We start from the raw sequence: 20,111 nt of genomic DNA, 5'->3' as shown, positions 1-20,111 counted from the left end.
AGAGCAGGGAAGTTAGAGCAACGGGTATGATTAGCTACTATAAGACGTAAAGTCCTCGGTGGAAACTCAGTTCGATGCATTTGTATTTTCTGGTTTAAAACTGGATAAATTGATATATTTCTGTAATAATGCACTGGAACTTGATATATTCGGTATTTTGCTGGCCTTGAATCCGGCTGTGCAGACTGAAAGCTTTGGCTTCCGGCCAAGATATTAGGCAGCATTTTAGAGACACTGACCTCTGCGATGGAAACGATCCGACTTGCTGACACTTCATTAAATCGTTTTCTTCATCCACTAAGCAGTTCCATGCGAACGAGGGGTTGAGCCTTTTAATCTTTCGATAAATCCATCATCTTCAAAATAAATAAATAAATTAAAATATGTGACTTTTCAGAGGTTTTTGTCTAAAGAAGAAAATAAGTTAGCGCTGGTAAACAAACGCGTATAAAGCAGCTTTTATTACCGTTTTAAGTATAACATACTATATTAAAGCAAATAAAGACGGGACATAAATACAAATACATGTATATATATATATATATTTTTTTTTTTTTTTTTTTTTTTTTTTAAGCCAACACCATGATGCCAATGAGCTTTGTACATATACAACTCATTGGCATCATGGTGTTGGCTTAATCACCAAGAATACCTTATGATTCTGGATACCTTCAAACTACTGAAAAACAGAAAGTCAGGGTCTTCAATCTTTCATTCAGAAAGTTACAAAATAAAATCACTAATTACTATAGTAAACCTAAAAAGATTAAAATATTGGTTTATCCAAATGAGAATAAATGTGTGTGTGTAGCCTATGTAGCTTCCAGGGCTTTGTGTCAACACATGAATGGTATAAACACTAAAGATATTATGATGGTAAAGGAAAACCTTTATCTGGTCAGGGTGCTCAGCCTGTGAAAATGTTTATTTTGATAAGTTCTGTGCTGTTGTCATTTAATATCAATCGTTGCCATTTGACTTTTAGGGGCCTCGTCTTTTGTTATTGTGGCGCCCCCTGGTGTTTGTTGTCTTTTGGTGACATGTCAGCGAAGCAGCTGTGGGGGGAAAAGAAATGAGTATTAAAGTATTAAAAGTATCATCACCACCATCATCGTCGTCGTAACCAAGCATGTTTTTTGTGTGTCCACAAGGGGTCGTTGTGGTCGTGGGGATGAACTCCACATCACATCACTCCACATGTCTCTGAAACACATCATCATCATCATCATCATCATCATCACACCCTACAGAGGTTTAGTATTCAAGAAAATATGACCGAAGTTTAAGTTTTAGACTAATAATTATGGCAGACCTACAAAAGAGGGATATAAGCCAGCTAAACCATTTTCCTTACCACAGATTTAATTTTTTATTAATTTTGAATTAATTAATAAATGAACAAATCTAAAGTTATCAAACATACAAGTGGGAATTTCCAGCATGACACTTGTCTTGCTGACATTTGATGGTACTGATTCAAACAAGCAAATTACACTAATTGTTTTTCATATATATATATATGTATATATATATTTGTTTTATTTTTATTTTTTTGCTTGATTTTATTACAAAAATGAGACTGATAATTCAATTAAAATCAATAAAAACAAAACGTCTTGCCTTTTTTCACATGAACTTGTTTAAAACGCAACGTAGTGATCTATTATCATCATTATTTCGATTAATATAGTCTGTTATTTCGGATTTGGACAGTCGTGGGGTTGGTCAGATACCCTCTTCTCTTTAACGCATCCATCACTCCACAAGGACACGTGTCAACATCTTAACATGATGTGATCAATCACTATTGATCCATGAATTCGTTTGCTTGTTTTCGTGAGGCAGCCTTAAATCGTGGGTTGATTTCATAAAGCGTTTTGCTGCCAATCTTTTTTAGTTTTCCTGTTCACTTTCTTTCTTCAGTTCAGGTTTTTGGACTCGTCAGAGCTCTTCTCTCCCCATTTTTAAGTGTGTGTGTGTGTGTGTGTTGGGGGGGGGGGGGGGGGGGGGGGGGACACACGACCCTCTGCCTCCTCAAAATACCACCTGGATCGACAACAAAAACGTGCCCCGTGCATATTAAGGCAGGATTTTACTGATAGCAGAAAAAGAAAATGTATTATTTTAGAAATATAACAAAAACTCTAAATATCAAAGCGATTTTATTTAAAAAACTAAGAAAGTTAGGCTCCTAAATGAAAAAAATAACACTTATTTTGAGAAAAATCCATCCAAGGAATTAAATCGCCATCATGATATTTCCCTCATTTCTCACCCCAGTTTACTGCACACATGTAGAGCAAATGTTATTTAGAAAATATATATATATATATATATTATATATATATATATATTTTACTCCATTACGTGTCATAACTCGAGCTGTTTGTTTAAGAAATATCTGAATAAAAGCAGGTTTAACATGTGTATACACCAACATAATCCTGCCAGTACACAAATATATATATATATTTTTTTACAGTAACTGTGATCACCGCCACATAATTCAAGGTTTGAAAAGGGGAAAAAAAAATGGAAGAATATTAATATTTTTCGTTTTGTCGTGATTGGTCCTTCCGTGACAATGCATGTATCCTTGGGGACTGTAAACGTGAATCACGTGGACATGACCGAGAGTGTGGGGGGTTTTGTTGGATGAGAAATTGTCAGTTATATTGACCAACAGCGCTGACCAGAGCAGGACAGGAATAAGGGCTCGACAGCAGTGAACATTTGGAGTAAAACTGGCCCACTAACATGGCAGAAGGTATGATTATTATTATTTTTTTTTTAGTTTTGCTTTATATCTCAGTAAGGTTAGAGTTGCATGGTTTAGTTGCATTGTTTAAGATGTTATTGGGGGGTGGGTGAGTGGGGGGTCTTTCTGCAAAAATTCTCCCCTTGACCCCCCCACCCTTCATTGTTTAGGGGGGATAGGTTGCCAGCCCCCTTTTGTTTACCTCCCTCTCCAGCTTTCCCTCTCGCTGCGCAGCTTCAGTTTTTCGCAGCATTTTGCATGAACGTGGCAATCTGTGAGGATTACCCAGTTTGAGGGCAAAAAAAAAAGGATACTGCAGTTTGGGTGCTAATTTTGACTCAAGGCAGAACTGAAGACATGGGTTCCGTTTCTAACCAGGAGTTCCCAGGTTGAGTAACTTTACAAACTGCACTTTGATGCTCTCTAAGTTAATTGAGTTGTGTTCTGACGGACTGTCTCTGATTGTAGTGGATTATTTCCAGCCATTGTTCACACACGTGATGTTGCAATCCATTAAACGCTCTTAGAAATGTTCTGACATCCCGAAGCTTGCAAGATGACTTATTTTTGTACCAGTTCGCAGCATATTCGCACAGTTACTTAAATGGAACTGCTTTCTTTTATTCATTTGCATTCACATTGCACCAAAGCCTGAGCTCGGCGTGTTCGGTCACTGATACATTGATTGATTAAGCTACCGATGCGGTAAAGCGAAAGACAAAAAGTTTTGAAACCTCCGAATTTTGCCGTTTTAGATGAAGTGCGGGAGTTTAAACATCTTTAACTCCGCGAGGCGCGCTCTGAACGCATCGCATTTTTCATTGCAGGAGTATGTAAGACTGAGGAGGATGAGGCACCGAGCACAGAGGAGGATTCACAGTCTTTCCACGGGCTCGGCGTTTGCAAGTGGTTCAACGTCCGCATGGGCTTCGGGTTCCTGTCCATGACCGACCGGGAGGGAGTGCCACTTGACGAGCCGGTTGATGTGTTTGTCCATCAGGTAGGATCTGCTTGGGCGCTTAAAGTGCATCAAACGACACCCAGCACTGGTGTTACTTTCTACATCCGAACAAAGACATCCATTTAAATCTGAAAATGCTTTTCTCCCCTCCCAGAAAAGAAAAGGAAAAAAAAAAAACGTTGATTTTTTTTTTTTAGCAGGAAGGGGATCACTCCACCTGTTTTCAGTGCTGCTTAATTAATTTAGGGTGTTTGTCCTCCGTTTTATTCCAGGCAGAACTTCGGAAATCGAAAGATTTCCGAATATAAATGCATCCAAATGTGAAGTGCATAGGCTACATAGATGAGCATTTGTTTTGATATTTTAAATGGTTTAGATTGAGGGTTTCTGCTGTGCGGTGGGTGTTTCTCCAACGAAGAAACACGTGTTGCAGCTGAAGGAGAGCAGCAGGCCTCCTTGAGTTTTTTACACTCATTTGACACTGGTATATGTGGTGGAGACGTGAACATTTTCTTTTTTTTTATGTTCAGTGAGGTTTAAACACTTAAACAGGCTTTCATCAATGAAACTGGTCTTTTAAGAAAGAGGAGACTTAACTGAGAGATGTGGACAGATAATTGCTGATATTAGTGTGGGTTTAGAACAAGAAGAGGGGTTTTGGCATTTATGCTCTATGACTACAGATTGTTGATATGCACACATATGTTTGACATATGTACCTCAGTCAGTATAGAACAACAACCAAAAGGACACATATCTAAACAGGGTTTGCAATCGCTTTTATTTTGTTTGTTTTTTTTTTTTTTAGGTTTGGGTTGCGTTTGATACTGATGTGCTCATTGGTACCATCACTTTATTTTAATTTTTTTGCAGCCAGTGGTTTTATTTGTCTGAACTCTTTTTGCCCCATCAGTCATCTTTTAAAATGTTTTCCTTTGATCCAAAGTATTTGTCCAAACTTCACCAAGATTTGTCTTCACCAAACCTTCATCCACCTTTTAAAATTTCCAATTGCATTTACCTCCTTCTCATCCGTGCAAGCGCCTCCATTTCTGTCTGGTAAGATAAAGGTTTAGCATGTGAATGAGAGACATCCCCACAAGCTGCCCATTCACCTCAAAGTTCCTGTCATAAAGTGATTAAAGGCTCTCTGGTGTCTGCTCAACCCCCTGTGTGTGTGTGGTATAGTGCCACACTACTCTTTATAGCTAAGACTCCTTTAAAGAGGGCCACAGGTTTTTATTTTAGGTCTATTTCCTTATTCACACACCTTCATTCTATGGTCTTAAAATGTGGAGACATTTGTCTGAAAAAATCCCAATCAGATTTTTAAAGATTAAACTTTATTTGCCATCAATAAATCCCCCACAAGTTGCCTGTTTGTCTCAAGAAGCTCGTTTCCTTCTGCTGCTATATGATGATGCATATAGAAAGATTTGATTTTTCTGTGCAAGAGTTGTAACTGAAATGTACAGGAAGCTGGTATTTGATTACTCATAATGCAACCCAAAACATGGGTTCAGTTGAGGATAGAAACCTGCAGCTTAGTGCTCCAGCAGGTTTAAATGAAGTTGAAGAGACACGTGGTAGGCTATCGGTTCCAGTTTTCCTGCCAACTGTCATTACTATACCTTGCTTACATGGTCCAAACGGCCACCTAAATCATTGTAATGAAACCAAATTAGGATTTCCCCAGATGTTTATATGTTTAGTATTGTAGAGTATCTCTCTATGGTCTGTGAGACCACTGAACCATGAAAAGGGGCCTAATTTTGATAACGCATAATCCATTTATTCATTTCTATCATTTATTTTAGCAGCATAAAGGGACTATAGTATTTTGTGGCTTTGATATCATAGCTCAGATTTAGTTCTAATGTTAAGTGCTTTATTTGACCAAAATAACAATTCTGTGACATTGTAACTTTCGTTTTATCTCAAAGACATGCCCAACCAGGTGTCGGTGATAAATGTGTAGGGGATATGAGGACGTAAAGGCCTCAGTACTAGAATTAGTGGCCACGTGTCAATGAAAATTAAGCCCCAGGGTCCGCTGGCCTTTGTGCAGGTGGATAATAGAGCCATGCATCTGAATGAAGCACTCCTCGGTTGTGACAGAGCCCTCCTTTGTCCCTGCAGAAGTCCTGTTGTTGTCCCTTGCTGCTCTGATGTCTTTCTTTACCTCACTTGGCTTCCAGACATATTCTCGACATAGTTTCCAGTAGACCCCACTAATAGTGCCATAACAACATATCAAACCCTTGAAAATGAAAGACCCCACCCTGGTTCCCTACCTGTGAGAGAATAACCTGGTTTGGCCATGTGACTGGTGAAGGTCTGTTATGGGGGTGGTCACACATGGGAGAGGAAGTGGGTTAACGGTCACCCTGGTGGAGATACCTGATTGGACTGGGGCTCCGTGGATGTCCATGTTGCCACTCAAGTGTCATGGCTCACCAATCATGCTTTGTCATTACTAAGGACTGTGCAGCACATACTCAATGTTTACTGGATGCTTTAGGGTTACAGAAGACGGAACTTTGGCATTTGTCTTGTAAGAAGAAGGCATTGCTAGTTGGCAGCTTGCTGGGACCCCTGTTTGTGTTGTCTAATGTACATCTTGAAGACTGATGTGTTCCGATTGTGTACTCTGAAGCTGCATCTTAAGAAATATATTAAATGTATCCTTTTAAATTGTAACCTGCTCTGAATTTATCTTCTCACAATAAATTGCGTGCTTTGTTTGATCCCTGGTGGTTTTGACAAACAAAGATGGCAGACCATTGGTCGTAAGTGATATATGGGTGTTGCTTTGCTTGAAGTGGAATCAAAGAAATGGGATTAGTCTATCAAAACAGACTTGCAAAATTAAATAGATTGCTCTTCCTATGTCAACAGTTTGCGTGACAATTTAATCAGTCCCACCAAGGGAGTTTTATAGAGGGAATTCCCATGATGTATTAACTAGTCTAAGGGATTTATCCTCAAACCTGCACCACACCTTTCCTTCCTTTATCTACCTGTTATTTCTTTAGGAAGTGGAAATGTTCTTTTCATGTATTAAGAAGAACCTTTTTTTTTATTTTTATTTTACTCAAGGTACAAATAGTGTCAAAGAATAAGTAGCTGAACATTCATATCTCCAGATCCATTGTTTATTAAGTAAGCAGACGTGCCACTCTAACTTTATTGCTTGTCAAATTCCAACAAAATGAAATCAGGTCTTTTGTCACTAAGATCACATCTTTAAGCACTGATATCAGAGGGAGATGTTAATCATTTGTGCTTTCCCTTCACTTTATATCTTTCATGTCTTTCTGCCAAACAACTATCCAAGGAATGTCACCCTGACCCCCAACTTCACAGAGAAGCCTTGTCACCCCACCCCCAACACGAGCACCAACCAAACCCTGCATCCTGTAGTTTAGGGTTAGTGGTGGTCAGTGTCTTAGTGGAGCTTTGAGATCTGGGTGGGAAGAGGGATGGGGGTAGGGGCAGCAGTGTGGAATGCTGTCTCTCGGGTGGGGAGGGGGTGGGTTGAAGGTTATTCTCACCAGGTTTACCACTCAAACACGGAGAAAAGACAATGCAGCATTAAGGCAATGAGGCTTTGTAATGCATGGTGGTGTGTACAAACTGCTGGGTAAAGTAGGAACAATAAGCTCTGTGCGGGCTTGTTTATTTATCAGGTGAGGCACCTTAGTGATCACCTTAAAATACCAGATAAGTGCTCTGATGGTATCACACAGTGAGGAATGGATGGGGGTTGTTGTCAGAGGTCAAAGTGTCCACACGCTCACTGTGGAGGTAATCTGGTCAATATGGGGACCTTTCAAACATCAAATTATCACCACTTATTAGAGTTAAATGATATAGAGAATAAAGTATTTGTAAGGAATAACACATTCCTCCTTTTCCCATTGTCCTTAGCATAATTTAAATGCTTTGCACAATTGAATCACAACATAAGTGTAACATACACAAACATGTTAATGCTGAGAAATCTCCAATTTGTTCCCTTTAAGAGCAAATTGCACATGGAGGGCTTCCGCAGCCTGAAGGAGGGCGAAGCAGTCGAGTTTACCTTCAAAAAGTCATCAAAAGGCTTGGAGTCGCAGCGAGTTACTGGACCAGGTGGCATCCACTGTGTGGGCAGTGAGCGGAGACCTAAAGGCAAGAAGGTCCAAAAGCGGCGTTCAAAAGGAGACAGGTGAGAAGGGAGGAACGGGGGGGGGGGGGAAATAGATTTCATTGTTTGCAGCTTTGAATAAGCCAACTGGAAGAGGGTAATGTGAAATATGTCACACAAAAGAAAAAAATGTGTAAACTGCATAATTGCATTCCCTCTCTGCTACACTGGATGCATAGTCATCAGAACCAGGGGGCTTATTGCAAAGAACAAAAAACTAAAGTGGCTGCCATTCCTAAAACAAGCACAAATAACCTTCAGTGATATAAAGTTGTTCTTTTCAGCGATGTCCATATAATGCCAGTTCACAACAAAATGAAATGTCAGTGCACTTTACATTAAGTTCTCTTTTGTTAAGCAATTGGCTAAAGTTAAGTAGAAATACAGAAACCAGTGTGTAAGGACCAACGTATGAATTGGCAAATTTATCTGAAAAATATTAACATCCAGATCTTTAACAAGTGACTGAAAATGGGTGTTTTTCAGCTTTAAGGCAAAGCCAGGGGTTTACTTGGCAAAAGAAGACAATTTTGTCAACCAGTAAGAAAGCACCTAATAGATTGAATCAGATGTACAAAGGTGTTGTAGTTTCTCCACATTTTCCTTCCTTTTCCACGACCCCCAACCCCCCACCTCTGTACCCAGTAAGGGTCATGTCAGCAGGCCTGACATGTGACCTGGATCAATAACTGTTTAAATCTGCCGGTCCCTAGTGAATTCAAACCAACCCACTTTCTCCTTTCTCCTGCTAAACCTCTTCTGCCAGCATGATTTGTAACTCCAAAACAACTCCAAACTTAACTCACGATCTGAATAACATTTCTCCAGATACGTTGTGAGGTTGCAGGTTGTCCTAGAACTTTCTTCTTTGAAGAAAGATTTCTTTTTCGAAGAGCTTCATGCATGTATTAGTTGACACCACAGGGGGAAAAAAACATATTCATGAACCCGTCCATCTTTTAAAATTTCTGAGAAATATACTAATTTGATCTGACTTAGAGACCCAAAGGCAACATTGTCCTTTCCAGGAATAAAAATAAATAAATAAAAATTAGTTAATGGGGCCTGGATTTTTTAAATTTTTGTATTTTTTGAGGCGGGTCAGTCGTTGAATATCAGTGTGATGCAAGGTTTGAGTTGTATCATCTTAACTTCCTGTCAGCTGTGATTACAAGCAGGGAGAATGAGTGTGAGAACAGAGATCATTACAGCCTCAAAGGGTCCTGTGAGAGCGCTGTGGTTCAATACTTCTCCCAAGACCACACTGATCCATGGATAAGACGTGGTTCTCCCTTAGCGTATTTCATTATGCAACACAGGGCTGTGCTTCATGGATTTGTGCTTGATTACTTGATCTAATTTTCAGCCAATAAACAAAATAGACAGTTTTTGAACAATTTTTTAAGATCACTGAGGACGACTCTGGTTTGTTAGTTCCCAGCTCTGAGTCCATGTAACATAAACCAACACCTTTGTGAGAGGTATGTGTGTGTATATATGTCATATACACAATGAATGACTGAGGTAGGGGAAAAGCTCCTGTCCATTTAATTGATAACAGATGCAAGAGCCCCGGGAGGGGGGGGTGAAAGGTCATTGTTGTCATGGCAACCATGTATGAATAAAAGGAAGAGCTTGGGGCTCGGATAGGATTGGGGGAGGCTGGAGGTCAGGGTTCAGAGGTCATTACTGCAGCTTTTTTAGACAAAGGGACCACTTCCACTTGCCTCCTGATGGATGCTGATGTAGGGAGTTTCTGTGATGTGACGTTTTGGACCTTGACACTGCCGAAACAGCCAAGTGCTACAAAGCCACCCTGACCCCTCAGCAGCCGTCCTGTTCAAACCTCATTGCTGACACAAAGATGGCAGGAGGGTCCAAAGGGGTCCAAAATAACCGCCCCACGCCCACAACCCATCTGTCTTCCACCCCTATGCTCGTGGCCACTCTATAGATTACGTTCGAACAGTGGTGGCCGATGGCACCCCTGATGGCTCTCACTGACCCCACATAGTGTTCCTTTCTTAAGTTCAATGCTGATGAAATGGATGCCACACTTTGATACAATAGGGTCCAACCGGAAGCTTTTGTCAGTGACAAACTGCTGACAACACTTGAGATGGTCCGTGTTTACCATGCATGACAACAGGAAAATTATAACCGTCACTTCTAAAATCTTTTGCGTTCCTTACAGGTTGATGATAAGATATCACACGTTTTGGTTGTAGATTGGGGTCTTCTAAGATGCATGAATAGTTTTGAAATGTTCCAATCTATCTCAGAATATATATTATATAGTGAGCCCTGGAATTCCCTGAAGACCTGTCCAAATACAAACTGAAGTCATTGCAGGTGAAATGTTGCCATCTAGTGGCAAACTGGTGTAACTGCAAACCCTTTACATGCTTCATCTGCTTCACTTCGTCTGTTCAAGTTGTAAAAAAAATAATTAGGGATTTGTGGGCGGGGGTTAGGATCTGTACATGCAAGCTTGATTGTTGTGGTAACATCTTGTCTCAAATTTAATATACTATAGGTTTGATGTGTGTGCTTAAACTGGGCTACTGAGGTTTGATATTAAACAACCATGCGTTTCCGTAAAGCTTATATAATTAGTATTTTATCAAAAATGGATAACGTTTTAGTACCTATATTTACAGGAGTTAAATTCTTATGATGGAGCCAGAAAGTGTTATCACTGGTTGCTGCAGGTTCAAACAAACTTAATAACGGAACCTTTCTACGTTTGTAGGTGCTATAACTGTGGAGGACTGGATCACCATGCCAAAGAGTGCAAGTTGCCACCTCAGCCCAAGAAGTGCCATTTTTGCCAGAGCATTGACCACATGGTCGCCAGCTGCCCAATCAAAGCACAACAGTCCTCACCGGCTTCTCAGGGAAAACCGTCTTCCTTAAAAGGAGAAGAAGGAGAGCACTCAGCACCACCTCCCGAGACCTCTGATTAAACTGGAGATTGGGCCACACTGAAGCACAGAAGCCATTCAAACTGCTTTGACGGCGAGGAGGGAGACACAATCCTCTCCTGGCTTTTGAAGCTGCTTTTGGAATTACCTCAGGTTTAGAAAAAAAAAAAGAAAAAAAATACACATGAAGAATGTTTTCATTTTTTATTTGGTGTAACACTCAGGAATACTGCTGATTGCACTCAGGAAGCTTGCTAAATGCATTAATCACTGCTGTTACAGAGGTTTGAGATGGTAATGACATATGACGGGTGGTCTTGACAAGCTTTTACAGATTTTTTTTTTTTTTCTTGCAGGCTTTATTCATCCTTTATGTTTTTGTGTAATACTTATTGTGTTCTTATAGAGCTACACTTTTGCTGCTTACCATTTCAGTCTCCCTCCTGATACACTTCACCATGAAGATAGCAGAGATGTAACAGTACCTCCACAACAAATGTTAGCCTAGATATCACATGGGGACTGGGAGGATTGGTGAAAAAAAAAAAATAGGATGGATTATAGCTATAGTTAATGTATTGGTATTTGCCAATACAGTATTGCAGTTGACCTTCCAGTTTTCCTGGGGCCAAATGAATGTCAGACCAAAAGTGGTTTCCAGTTTTTGGTCAGTTATATGTATATTTTATCATTTCATTTGAACCATTCAGCATTTTGCTGGCGGGTCAGCTCTACCTCACTGGTCGGCTATCCTTATGGCTGATGGTAAACCAAATATTCTCAGACTACAGCTTTGGAGATTTGTGATTTTTAATTGGGATTAAATCAAATCCCTTTTGCACTACAGTATTTACACAGACTGACATTATCTGTAATATACCTGCTTAATGAGTAACTTAACATTGCCTGAAAACCCGACTTGCAGTGGGTCAACTCGTCACCCTGCTGCTCTGTATACGTGTACCTTAAGGCCTGTTGGAATCAGTGCTGAGAGGTTACAGATGCAACAATGGAAACACGAGCCCGCACCCGAGACCTTTTCCCCCAGTCTTTCTGCAAGTCTGTCTAGGAAGAAATGTATGGAGGCAAGAGGGAGTTGTACTAAATCTTCAGTTTAGGGTGCAGAACAACTGCCAAACTGAAAACAAACTGGGGTTGTTGTGTCAGGATGAAGGGAAGCTTCCCATCTAGGCTAAAGTTAAACGCACAAGACCAACGTTTTACTAGACAGCAGAAAAATATGTTGTCTTTACTCTTTGGCAGATTAATTAACATACTTAAGTCTGACCCAGAGAGGGCAGCAAATCACTGCTTTTCAGCCGACTGTTACGGTTTCCAGGTACTATCAACTGTTCATCTGCAGTATTTTGTTGTTATCGGCTGCTGTATAAGACTGCTGCTTTATAATTACTCTGTTGGATTTGATAGAATTCCAATCAATTGTATAGGATACTGACCATATTACACGTACAACATCATAAAATACTTGATCTGGACTAAGTTACTAAGAGGTCTAACTAGCTCTCCTCTCAATACTTGAATAAAAATGAGGCAAAATCAGGACACGATGCTGCTAGTGGAAAGGCTGGTGTTTTTTGTTTGTATCTAGTTTGTTCCATTTCTCGGTAGTTGTTTAAGACTCTACCTCCCTATAACCCAATCGTTGGGTAATAGTTCAGGAACACCAAGCCTGCACGGAGGAGCATGTAGATCTAGCTACCTAAACAGCATTTTACTCCCGTTTTACAGGAGAAGCTGACTGAGACTTTTACACCCAATTAATATATATGTAAAATTATTCTAAAGCCTTTTAAACGTATCATACTACTTATTTATTTTCATCCTAGAGTGCTGCAGCTTCTCCTGCTCCTATTGAAGCCTCTGAGCAATGAAAGTTTGAGTACAGACATCAGAAAACTGCAAAATGTCATTCAAAGCTATATATGACTTGAGAATATATTTGGGTAACTTTGAACATCCAGGTACTCTTATTACTGTACATATGTTATTGATGAATAACTGTCAATTTCCTTAATTTAATTCAGTATGAATACAATGTAACAGTAATATATTGCAACACGAGTTACAATTTACAGAACATACTCTACAGGTGCATAGTATAATGAGGACTGATGTAAACTGTGAGGATTTTCTTATTCTTTCTTTTCTTTGCCTTTTTTCTTTGCCGTTTTATTTTAGTGCACAGTGAGCCTTTAAGAAGAGAAGTCCATTGTTCGATCTATCTATGCCAAAAACCAATGCAATGTCACTCTGCACTAATCACGTGTAAGATGCATTAATTTCATTTCTGTATTTCAGTTTAATAGCATTTGAATATATAGTTCCATATTTTATGTATGTTTTTTTGTTTTCATAAACCACATATAGTCTATTGACATTTAAAAATTGCTCCACTCTTGGGCTCAACTCAAGAATCGCCAAGATGAAAACTCAGGGACTGTTTCAGATTGATTGTAAGGAGTCAGTTGAGTGTTAATTCAACACAGTGCAGAGATTAAATGTGCATCCAGATTAAATCAATTTTAGGTTAAAGAAGCCAGAATATTATGAGCTTGGGAGTGTCTTGGTGCAGTTTATTTCTACTTCCTGGACAATTTTTATGATATTTTGGTCATAACAAAAACATTTTTGTTGAGATTTACAAGCTTTTTGACTCTTAATAACACTCTGTGCACCCATCGTGATGATGTTCTTTATGTCCTATTTTGCATACCATGAAGAAAATGTTCCACTATTGTTGTAATTTTTCCTCTATAATCGTTCTAGATGGGGATATAGTAGAATATTGTAAAGGGACTGGGGCTAGTAGTATATAATCGTTGTCTCATCTCGACATATTGTTATTGGTGTTTCAGACTATCAGTGCTTATGACAAAAAGAATGTGTCACAAATGACTTAACGCTCAGAAATCCCTTCATACTCTGATGTCAAGGGATGCTTTATACAAGTTTTCCAAATCTTAAAAAGTGAAGGATCATACACTGTTTTGATCATTCCGCTCAGGTTATGAAAGATGAAATGTGCGAATGGAAGTGCCACTATTTGGGGAAATTGTTTACTTTCCTCAGCATTCTTATTGAGAATCTTCTGTTTACAGTTGCAGTGCCAGTAGATCCTCCAACTTGAACAATTTTTTTTTCCTCTCTTAAGTGGAAAAAAAAAAAAAAGACCCATTGATGATGACACTTGACTTTTAGTAACTGAAAGCATCGATTACCTCGTCTTTAAAACTCCGACTTGACTGATTTGGACGTCCACTACTTAGATGAGGGGGGAATTAAAGTGTTGTCAAGTTTGCAGTATTCTGCTGTACTTACTGTACTTTTTCATATTATGATTTTGAAACCAAGTAAGTTCATGCCAGACATTGTGATTGTAACAACCCTGTCAGACCCCTCAATGGTGTTATTGTGATTTTATTGTTGGGTGTTAGCTGGGTTTTTGATTCCTTGAAAATCCTAGGTCTTGTGAGACTATGCGCTCTGGGTTTTGAAACTCATCAAGGCATTTTGCTTAACAGGTTTCCTTATATGTACTTATCATGTTTGTGACCATCAGCTATTTAAGTTGGGTTGTTGTATTTTATCAGTTAAATGGCTACTTCCAAAAATGTGCATTTCTTAATGATGAATGTATAAGTGTTTACTGCCATAGAACTACAATTATCTTGAACTCAGGCAATTTAATGGCTTTCTGTCAGCAATGAACAGCATGTAGGATTTTCAAAGCATTAACTGTGATTATGTTTCTATATTTAAAGATCTGCTCCATTTCTTAATAAATGTCAATATTGATTTATTTTTATTGTCTTATTACTTTAGAAAACCTGCAGTTTAGTGAAGATAAAACTATGACATTGGTCCTCACCAGGTCCTAAAATTAAGCACATACAACTTCAGATGAACAACACATGATGAATTACGGCCTGTCATCATACATTTAACAAAAACTAAACCGAATTGTAGAAGCAATTTTTTGTTAAAAATCAAAGTACATCCCATGATTAATTGAGGTTTGTGAGCGTTTGTTGATGCTCAGCTCACTTGAGGTCCCAGCAGAGCATTTCAGTCAGACAGTTCTGGACTTTAACTGGATCATGGATCAACACCTTGATTCGTTTCTCTTTAAGCCACTCTGTTTTAGATTTGCTGCTGAGTTTAGGATCATTGTCTTGTTGTTTCCTATTTGACTTTAAAATACTTGTGTGTACAGATGAGTTTGTGGTCAACTTAATACCTTCAAGGTACCCAGATCCTGTGGCTGTAAAACAAGCCCAGATTGTCATGCCCAAACCATTATGCTTGACAGCTGATATAAGATGTTTCTGCTGATGCTGTGTTTGTTTTCACCAAACATGGTACTGTGCATTGCTTCTAAATAAGCAATACTTGTTCAGTCTTTTTCTAATTGTAGTTTCATTCAATTTTCACAAGATCTTCAGTGAAACATTTAGAGTCTAAGATGTAGTCCTCGAGTTTTCCCTGAGCCTTGCATGGTCTGACCTTGGGGTGAATTTGCTGGGATGTCCACTCCTGGGAACATTTGCAGCTGTCTTAAATGTTTTTCAGTTGTGAATGATCTTTCTGGGCTGCACAGTGGTGTGCTAGTTAGCACTGTCACCTCACAGGAAGAGGGTTGTTTGTTCGAATCTTGGCGTTTCTGTGCATGTTTTCCCTGTGCATGCGTGGGTTCTCTCTGGGTGCTCTGGCCTCCTCCCACTGTGTCTGAGATAATTGTTGATGTCATCATTTTTGACATTGTATAAATACACATCTGAATCCTCCGGATCAGCAAACTGCTAAAACTTCTTCTTTTATATTTCTGTCTATATTTTATGCTTCTGTCTGTCTATACTGTTGGTCTTTTTCACATTACTTGATTTATTTAACGCAGTAATGAGATCAGTGTTTTATCATTGATTGGGTTTGGATAAGCAATCATATAAAAAACAAAAAAAAATATTTATTTAGCTTCCAGTAAAAAAAAAAGGATGATTAAAAAAAATTCTTGGACAAAGGAATTAGTGTTATCACATGAATGAATCTGTCTGCCACTCCAGTCTAATAAATAATATGTAGCCACATGAATAAATATCATGTGGCTACATGATTCTTCTGCATTTATAATTTTCTGAGAAGATTTATTTTTCTCATGACAAGAATAATGTTTGTGAAAGTCTTTTACCAAGAAATTCAGTCTCACGGTCACAGGGTTGCTTTGTCTGAAGTGAGATACCGAAAGCAGAAACGATATTGTTTCGCCGAGCGCATACAGTATGTCCCGTCACGGTTTAACCGCAGTATTTAATTTGTCCACCAGGGGCGCTACCCTCTGTTTCCATTTTCAATGACACACACTCCCATGAGCATAATCCAATATGGCCGCGTTGTAGTCTGCAGGCTAAATTTATGCGTCAATTTACAAATATTTCTAACAAGCTGTGTTGACTGTAGATTTTAAAGTATATATTTGAGTTGCAATGTGGTTGCCACTTCACACCGTGTGTTTAAGAGGCCATGCGGTCTGTAGAAGAAGCTTCGTCGTCGCATTTCTGAGGTGCTCAGGGCACAGAGATGCTAACGTTTCCCACTTCAGTCATTCAGCTGGTCGCTGCGCACAGACATGCCAGGCACTTATTTACAGAAACTACGGAGACCCTTCTCGAGTCGTTCAGTAAGAATATCCGTCTCACTAAATAGTTTTTATGAGAACAACGGTTTATGAAAAATCAGTTTTTATGAAAATGAAAAACAAGAGTTGTTGCTTATCCTGTTTCTGTCCCTTAGTTGTGTTAAGTATAATCTCGACAAAAATACAAAAGTAAATTAACACAAAAGTTGCTGCAAAGCATGAATCTCACCATTTAATTTTTTGTCAATGCCCTCAATGACTTTTCCCTTTTAAATGACTTCTTTTCCAAGGGATAACTTAATAGAGAGAGTTTAACCATTTATTTCTCCTTTCTTTTGTATACCTTTGCTATTGATCCTGATTAATTCAAATTAACTACGATTGTCAAGAAAACCAGAATAACTTCACATCCAACCTTTTCACTTTTGAACAAAACAAACTTTTCATTAAAAGTTTAACTAGAGAAGCCGAGGGTCTCGATGAGGTCAAGTAGAAGCACTTTAACGCATTTTCATGCGTTAACATCACAAATGGGATATTTTTGCTTTATCTAAAAAAACTGACAAACAGTAGTGTTGGTTTTCGCAAGAAAAATGACATTAACAAATAAATACATAAACAATTAACTTGGCAAATGTGTAGGCTTGTTGTCTTCTCTTGTAAGCCACCCACCTTTAATGAAAGCCCAGTCCAGTAAGCTCATGCCAGTACTAGATGTATTTGACCTGTTTAGTGTGGATTTAGACGAAACAATTTAAGTCTTTTTCTGTCAACTGGAAGCTGGAACAAATTTGGGAAACATCTTTGCTTGAGAAATGACAAATTATGAATCTTTTATCAAAAATGCGAGTTGTTATTTTCCTGATAATCAGCTTGTCTATTAATTGATTCATTTGAATGTATTTATGTTTTTTTTATTAGCACCAAAGTGATGTTAAATTTCTTTTATCAGTTGTCTGAAGTCCTTCTCCATTTTGCTGGTTGGTCGACAAGAAAAAACACCTAGTTAACGATGGGAAAAATCTAGTTTTTATTGTTCTCTCTGTCTCATTAGCTGTACTTCAAATCACCACACAAAAAATAAGATATGGAGTACGCAGGCTTTTTGAGAATGATTAAGTACCTGAATTGCATGAGTGTTTTAATTTCCTCTCTTCCTTTTTTTTTTGCTGGTCATCAGGTTAGGAAAAGTAGACCTACCCCCTGTTGGTGCAAAGGATGTCCTGGTTAAAATGCTGGCGGCTCCAGTCAACCCATCTGACATAAACATGATTCAGGGTATTTGCTTAGATGTTTGTTTTTTTTGTCCAGAGAAGTATGGTGAATAGATGCTCTTATAACAGTGTTTTCTCCTTTAGGTACTTATGCTATACTGCCTGATGTCCCAGCTGTCGGTGGCAATGAGGGTGTGGCCCAGGTCATCGAGGTGGGCAGCCACGTGAAGTCTCTCAAAACAGGAGACTGGGTCATCCCAAGAGATGCTGGTCTAGGTAAATTTAAACTCGGATTAAACAAATGAGTCAACACACCACAACGCTGAAAAAAAAAGAGTTTTGTGGCTTTGTGCGTGCAGGGACGTGGAGGACAGAGGCAGTGTTCGCAGAGGATGATGTCATCTCACTGCCAAATGATATTCCCCTGCTGTCTGCTGCCACACTTGGAGTGAATCCCTGCACTGCCTTCCGGATGCTCTCTGACTTTGAAGCTCTCAAACCAGGTAATGTTTTCCACACATAAGGCTGTAATGTCTCCTTTCACAGAACTATAAACCCTTGGATCTAACAAGTAGCAACTCGGATGATAATCTGGATGACTTTTTTGTTAGTATCATTAAAAAAAAATTCAGTTCTTGCTAAATATAATAGGTTGTACAACAGACTTAGGCAACAATTTTACATCACAGTTTCCTTCTGTGTTATGTCATTTCAGGTGACTCAGTAATCCAGAATGCAGCAAACAGTGGTGTTGGGCAAGCTGTCATACAGATCGCTGCTGCAAGAGGAATAAACACTATAAATGTTATTCGAGACAGGTAAAATCAGCTTTTTTGAATAAATTTAAACTGATAAACTTTAGATATTTCAAGATATTACAGAATTTTTTTTTTTATGAAACTAAGGAAATTTCTTTTTTAATCAGACCGACTCTGAAGGCTACCTGATATTCTTAACAAGAGTTGCACACTGAGTTGCCTGTGGTATGAAATGCGCTATATAAATAAAGATTGATTGATTGATTGATTGATTGATTGAACAAAGATAACTGTTTTTTTTTTTAAACGTGCTAGTATTTAAAACTGCAGTAAACTTCTTCATTGTATCTTCCCTTTCAAAGGCCAGAATTTACACAGCTTAGTGATAGGTTGAAGGCCATGGGAGCCACCTATGTGATCAGAGAAGAGGACCTGAGGCGGCCTGAGATGAAGGAAATGTTCAAGGTCTGTGAGTCTCGAGATAACTTTAAAGATATGATCACGTGGCAGGGCTTTCATTATTAGTAATATACTTTTTTTTTTAAAGACATGTTCAAAGCCTAAACTTGCATTAAATGGAGTTGGAGGCAAAAGTGCAACAGAATTGCTCCGACATCTACAGTAAGCATGAATGAATGAATGATCTGTATTAATTTATATAACAGCCGTATGATGTAGAGAAGAGACATTGATATTTCTTTGCCATATGTCTTATGCTTACTTCAGGTTTGGCGGATCTTTGGTGACATATGGAGGCATGTCCAAGCAGCCAGTTACTGTTCCTGTGGTAAGACAGTGTTTCATACTAAAGAGATAAAGTTTCACATCCTGGAAAATGTGTCCACTTGCATGCTTGGTGAGGTTGAGATGATGATATAGATACCACTTCTGACTAGAGTGGTATCTTACTCAGAGAAAAAGCAATTAACCGCTTCGCTGGAGATTTAAAGCAATCGCTTAACAGCTGCATTTCATATCGATATTCTTTTTACAAATGTACACTTGATAAACTTTCTGTCTCCAGAGTGCACTTATTTTCAAAGACGTGAAGGTTAAGGGGTTTTGGGTCACACAGTGGAAGAGAGTTCACTCTCATGGTGAGTTGGCATGGTGGTATATGCATAAAATGAATGTAAAAACAAATCGGAAAAAAGGTTTGTGTAAAACTACGTTCTCGATCCTAGATGGGAAGCTGTTTAGAGGCATGCTGGATGAATTATGCTCCCTCATCCAGCAGGGGAAGCTGACAGCTCCTGCCTGCACTGAGGTGGGTCTTCAAGACTATCACAAAGCCCTGGATGCAGCCATGCAGCCTTTTACTTCCAGTAAGCAGGTTCTGATTATGTGAACTTGCTGATCACTGTTCATAAAACAGCCAATGGACCCTCATAACAACAGTGTATGAACTGAAATTGCAATTCCATTACTGACACATTGCTGTCAACCAAATGCAGTATTCCGGCACATACTTAATAAATCTGTTTGGTCAACATGCTCAAAGTCCAGTGTCTGTTATGTCACGTGTGCAGTGTTGCTTCTGTGTTTTAGGTTTATGGCAGTAATTAAAAGCTTTTTAAAACTTTTTATAGTCATTTGAAAATGAAAGCACAGCCCTCATGATTTCTGTGGTCTTACATATCAGGATTTGATATAT

General features: G+C 38.8%; 2 protein-coding genes across 2 annotated transcripts; both read left to right on the top strand.

Annotated features, from left to right (window-relative positions):
• The first annotated feature begins 3,115 nt into the window (after window positions 1-3,115).
• On the top strand, window positions 3,116-10,874 carry lin28aa (lin-28 homolog Aa). The gene is made up of 4 exons (XM_075466739.1): window positions 3,116-3,146; window positions 3,586-3,758; window positions 7,745-7,929; window positions 10,661-10,874. The coding sequence occupies exons 1-4, from the start codon at window positions 3,116-3,118 to the stop codon at window positions 10,872-10,874; spliced, it is 603 nt and encodes a 200-aa protein (XP_075322854.1).
• Window positions 10,875-16,214: 5,340 nt separating this feature from the next.
• mecr (mitochondrial trans-2-enoyl-CoA reductase) lies at window positions 16,215-19,951 on the top strand. The gene is made up of 10 exons (XM_075465991.1): window positions 16,215-16,527; window positions 17,666-17,763; window positions 17,844-17,975; window positions 18,059-18,202; window positions 18,415-18,517; window positions 18,820-18,922; window positions 19,005-19,078; window positions 19,184-19,244; window positions 19,482-19,554; window positions 19,642-19,951. Exons 1-10 carry the CDS (start codon window positions 16,334-16,336, stop codon window positions 19,803-19,805), a joined length of 1,146 nt encoding a protein of 381 aa, XP_075322106.1. The 5' UTR covers window positions 16,215-16,333; the 3' UTR covers window positions 19,806-19,951.
• Window positions 19,952-20,111: the final 160 nt, after the last annotated feature.

This window comes from Odontesthes bonariensis, chromosome 5, assembly GCF_027942865.1.
Source record: "Odontesthes bonariensis isolate fOdoBon6 chromosome 5, fOdoBon6.hap1, whole genome shotgun sequence".
Classification (NCBI taxonomy): domain Eukaryota; kingdom Metazoa; phylum Chordata; class Actinopteri; order Atheriniformes; family Atherinopsidae; genus Odontesthes; species Odontesthes bonariensis.
The sequence above is the reverse complement of the archived record's forward strand: the minus strand, read 5'-3'. Positions and strand labels throughout refer to the sequence as shown.

Bases quoted from the DNA above. Each gene is read 5' to 3' on its own strand.
- lin28aa (XM_075466739.1), top strand. From the start codon at position 3,116: ATGGGTTCCGTTTCTAACCAGGAGTTCCCAG. The intron at 3,147-3,585 runs GTTGAGTAACTT...TTTTCATTGCAG, and splicing joins TTCTAACCAGGAGTTCCCAG to GAGTATGTAAGACTGAGGAG. The intron at 7,930-10,660 runs GTGAGAAGGGAG...CTACGTTTGTAG, and splicing joins CGGCGTTCAAAAGGAGACAG to GTGCTATAACTGTGGAGGAC.
- mecr (XM_075465991.1), top strand. From the start codon at position 16,334: ATGTGGTTGCCACTTCACACCGTGTGTTTAAGAGGCCATGCGGTCTGT. The intron at 17,976-18,058 runs GTAAATTTAAAC...TTGTGCGTGCAG, and splicing joins CCCAAGAGATGCTGGTCTAG to GGACGTGGAGGACAGAGGCA. The intron at 19,245-19,481 runs GTAAGACAGTGT...TTCTGTCTCCAG, and splicing joins AGCCAGTTACTGTTCCTGTG to AGTGCACTTATTTTCAAAGA.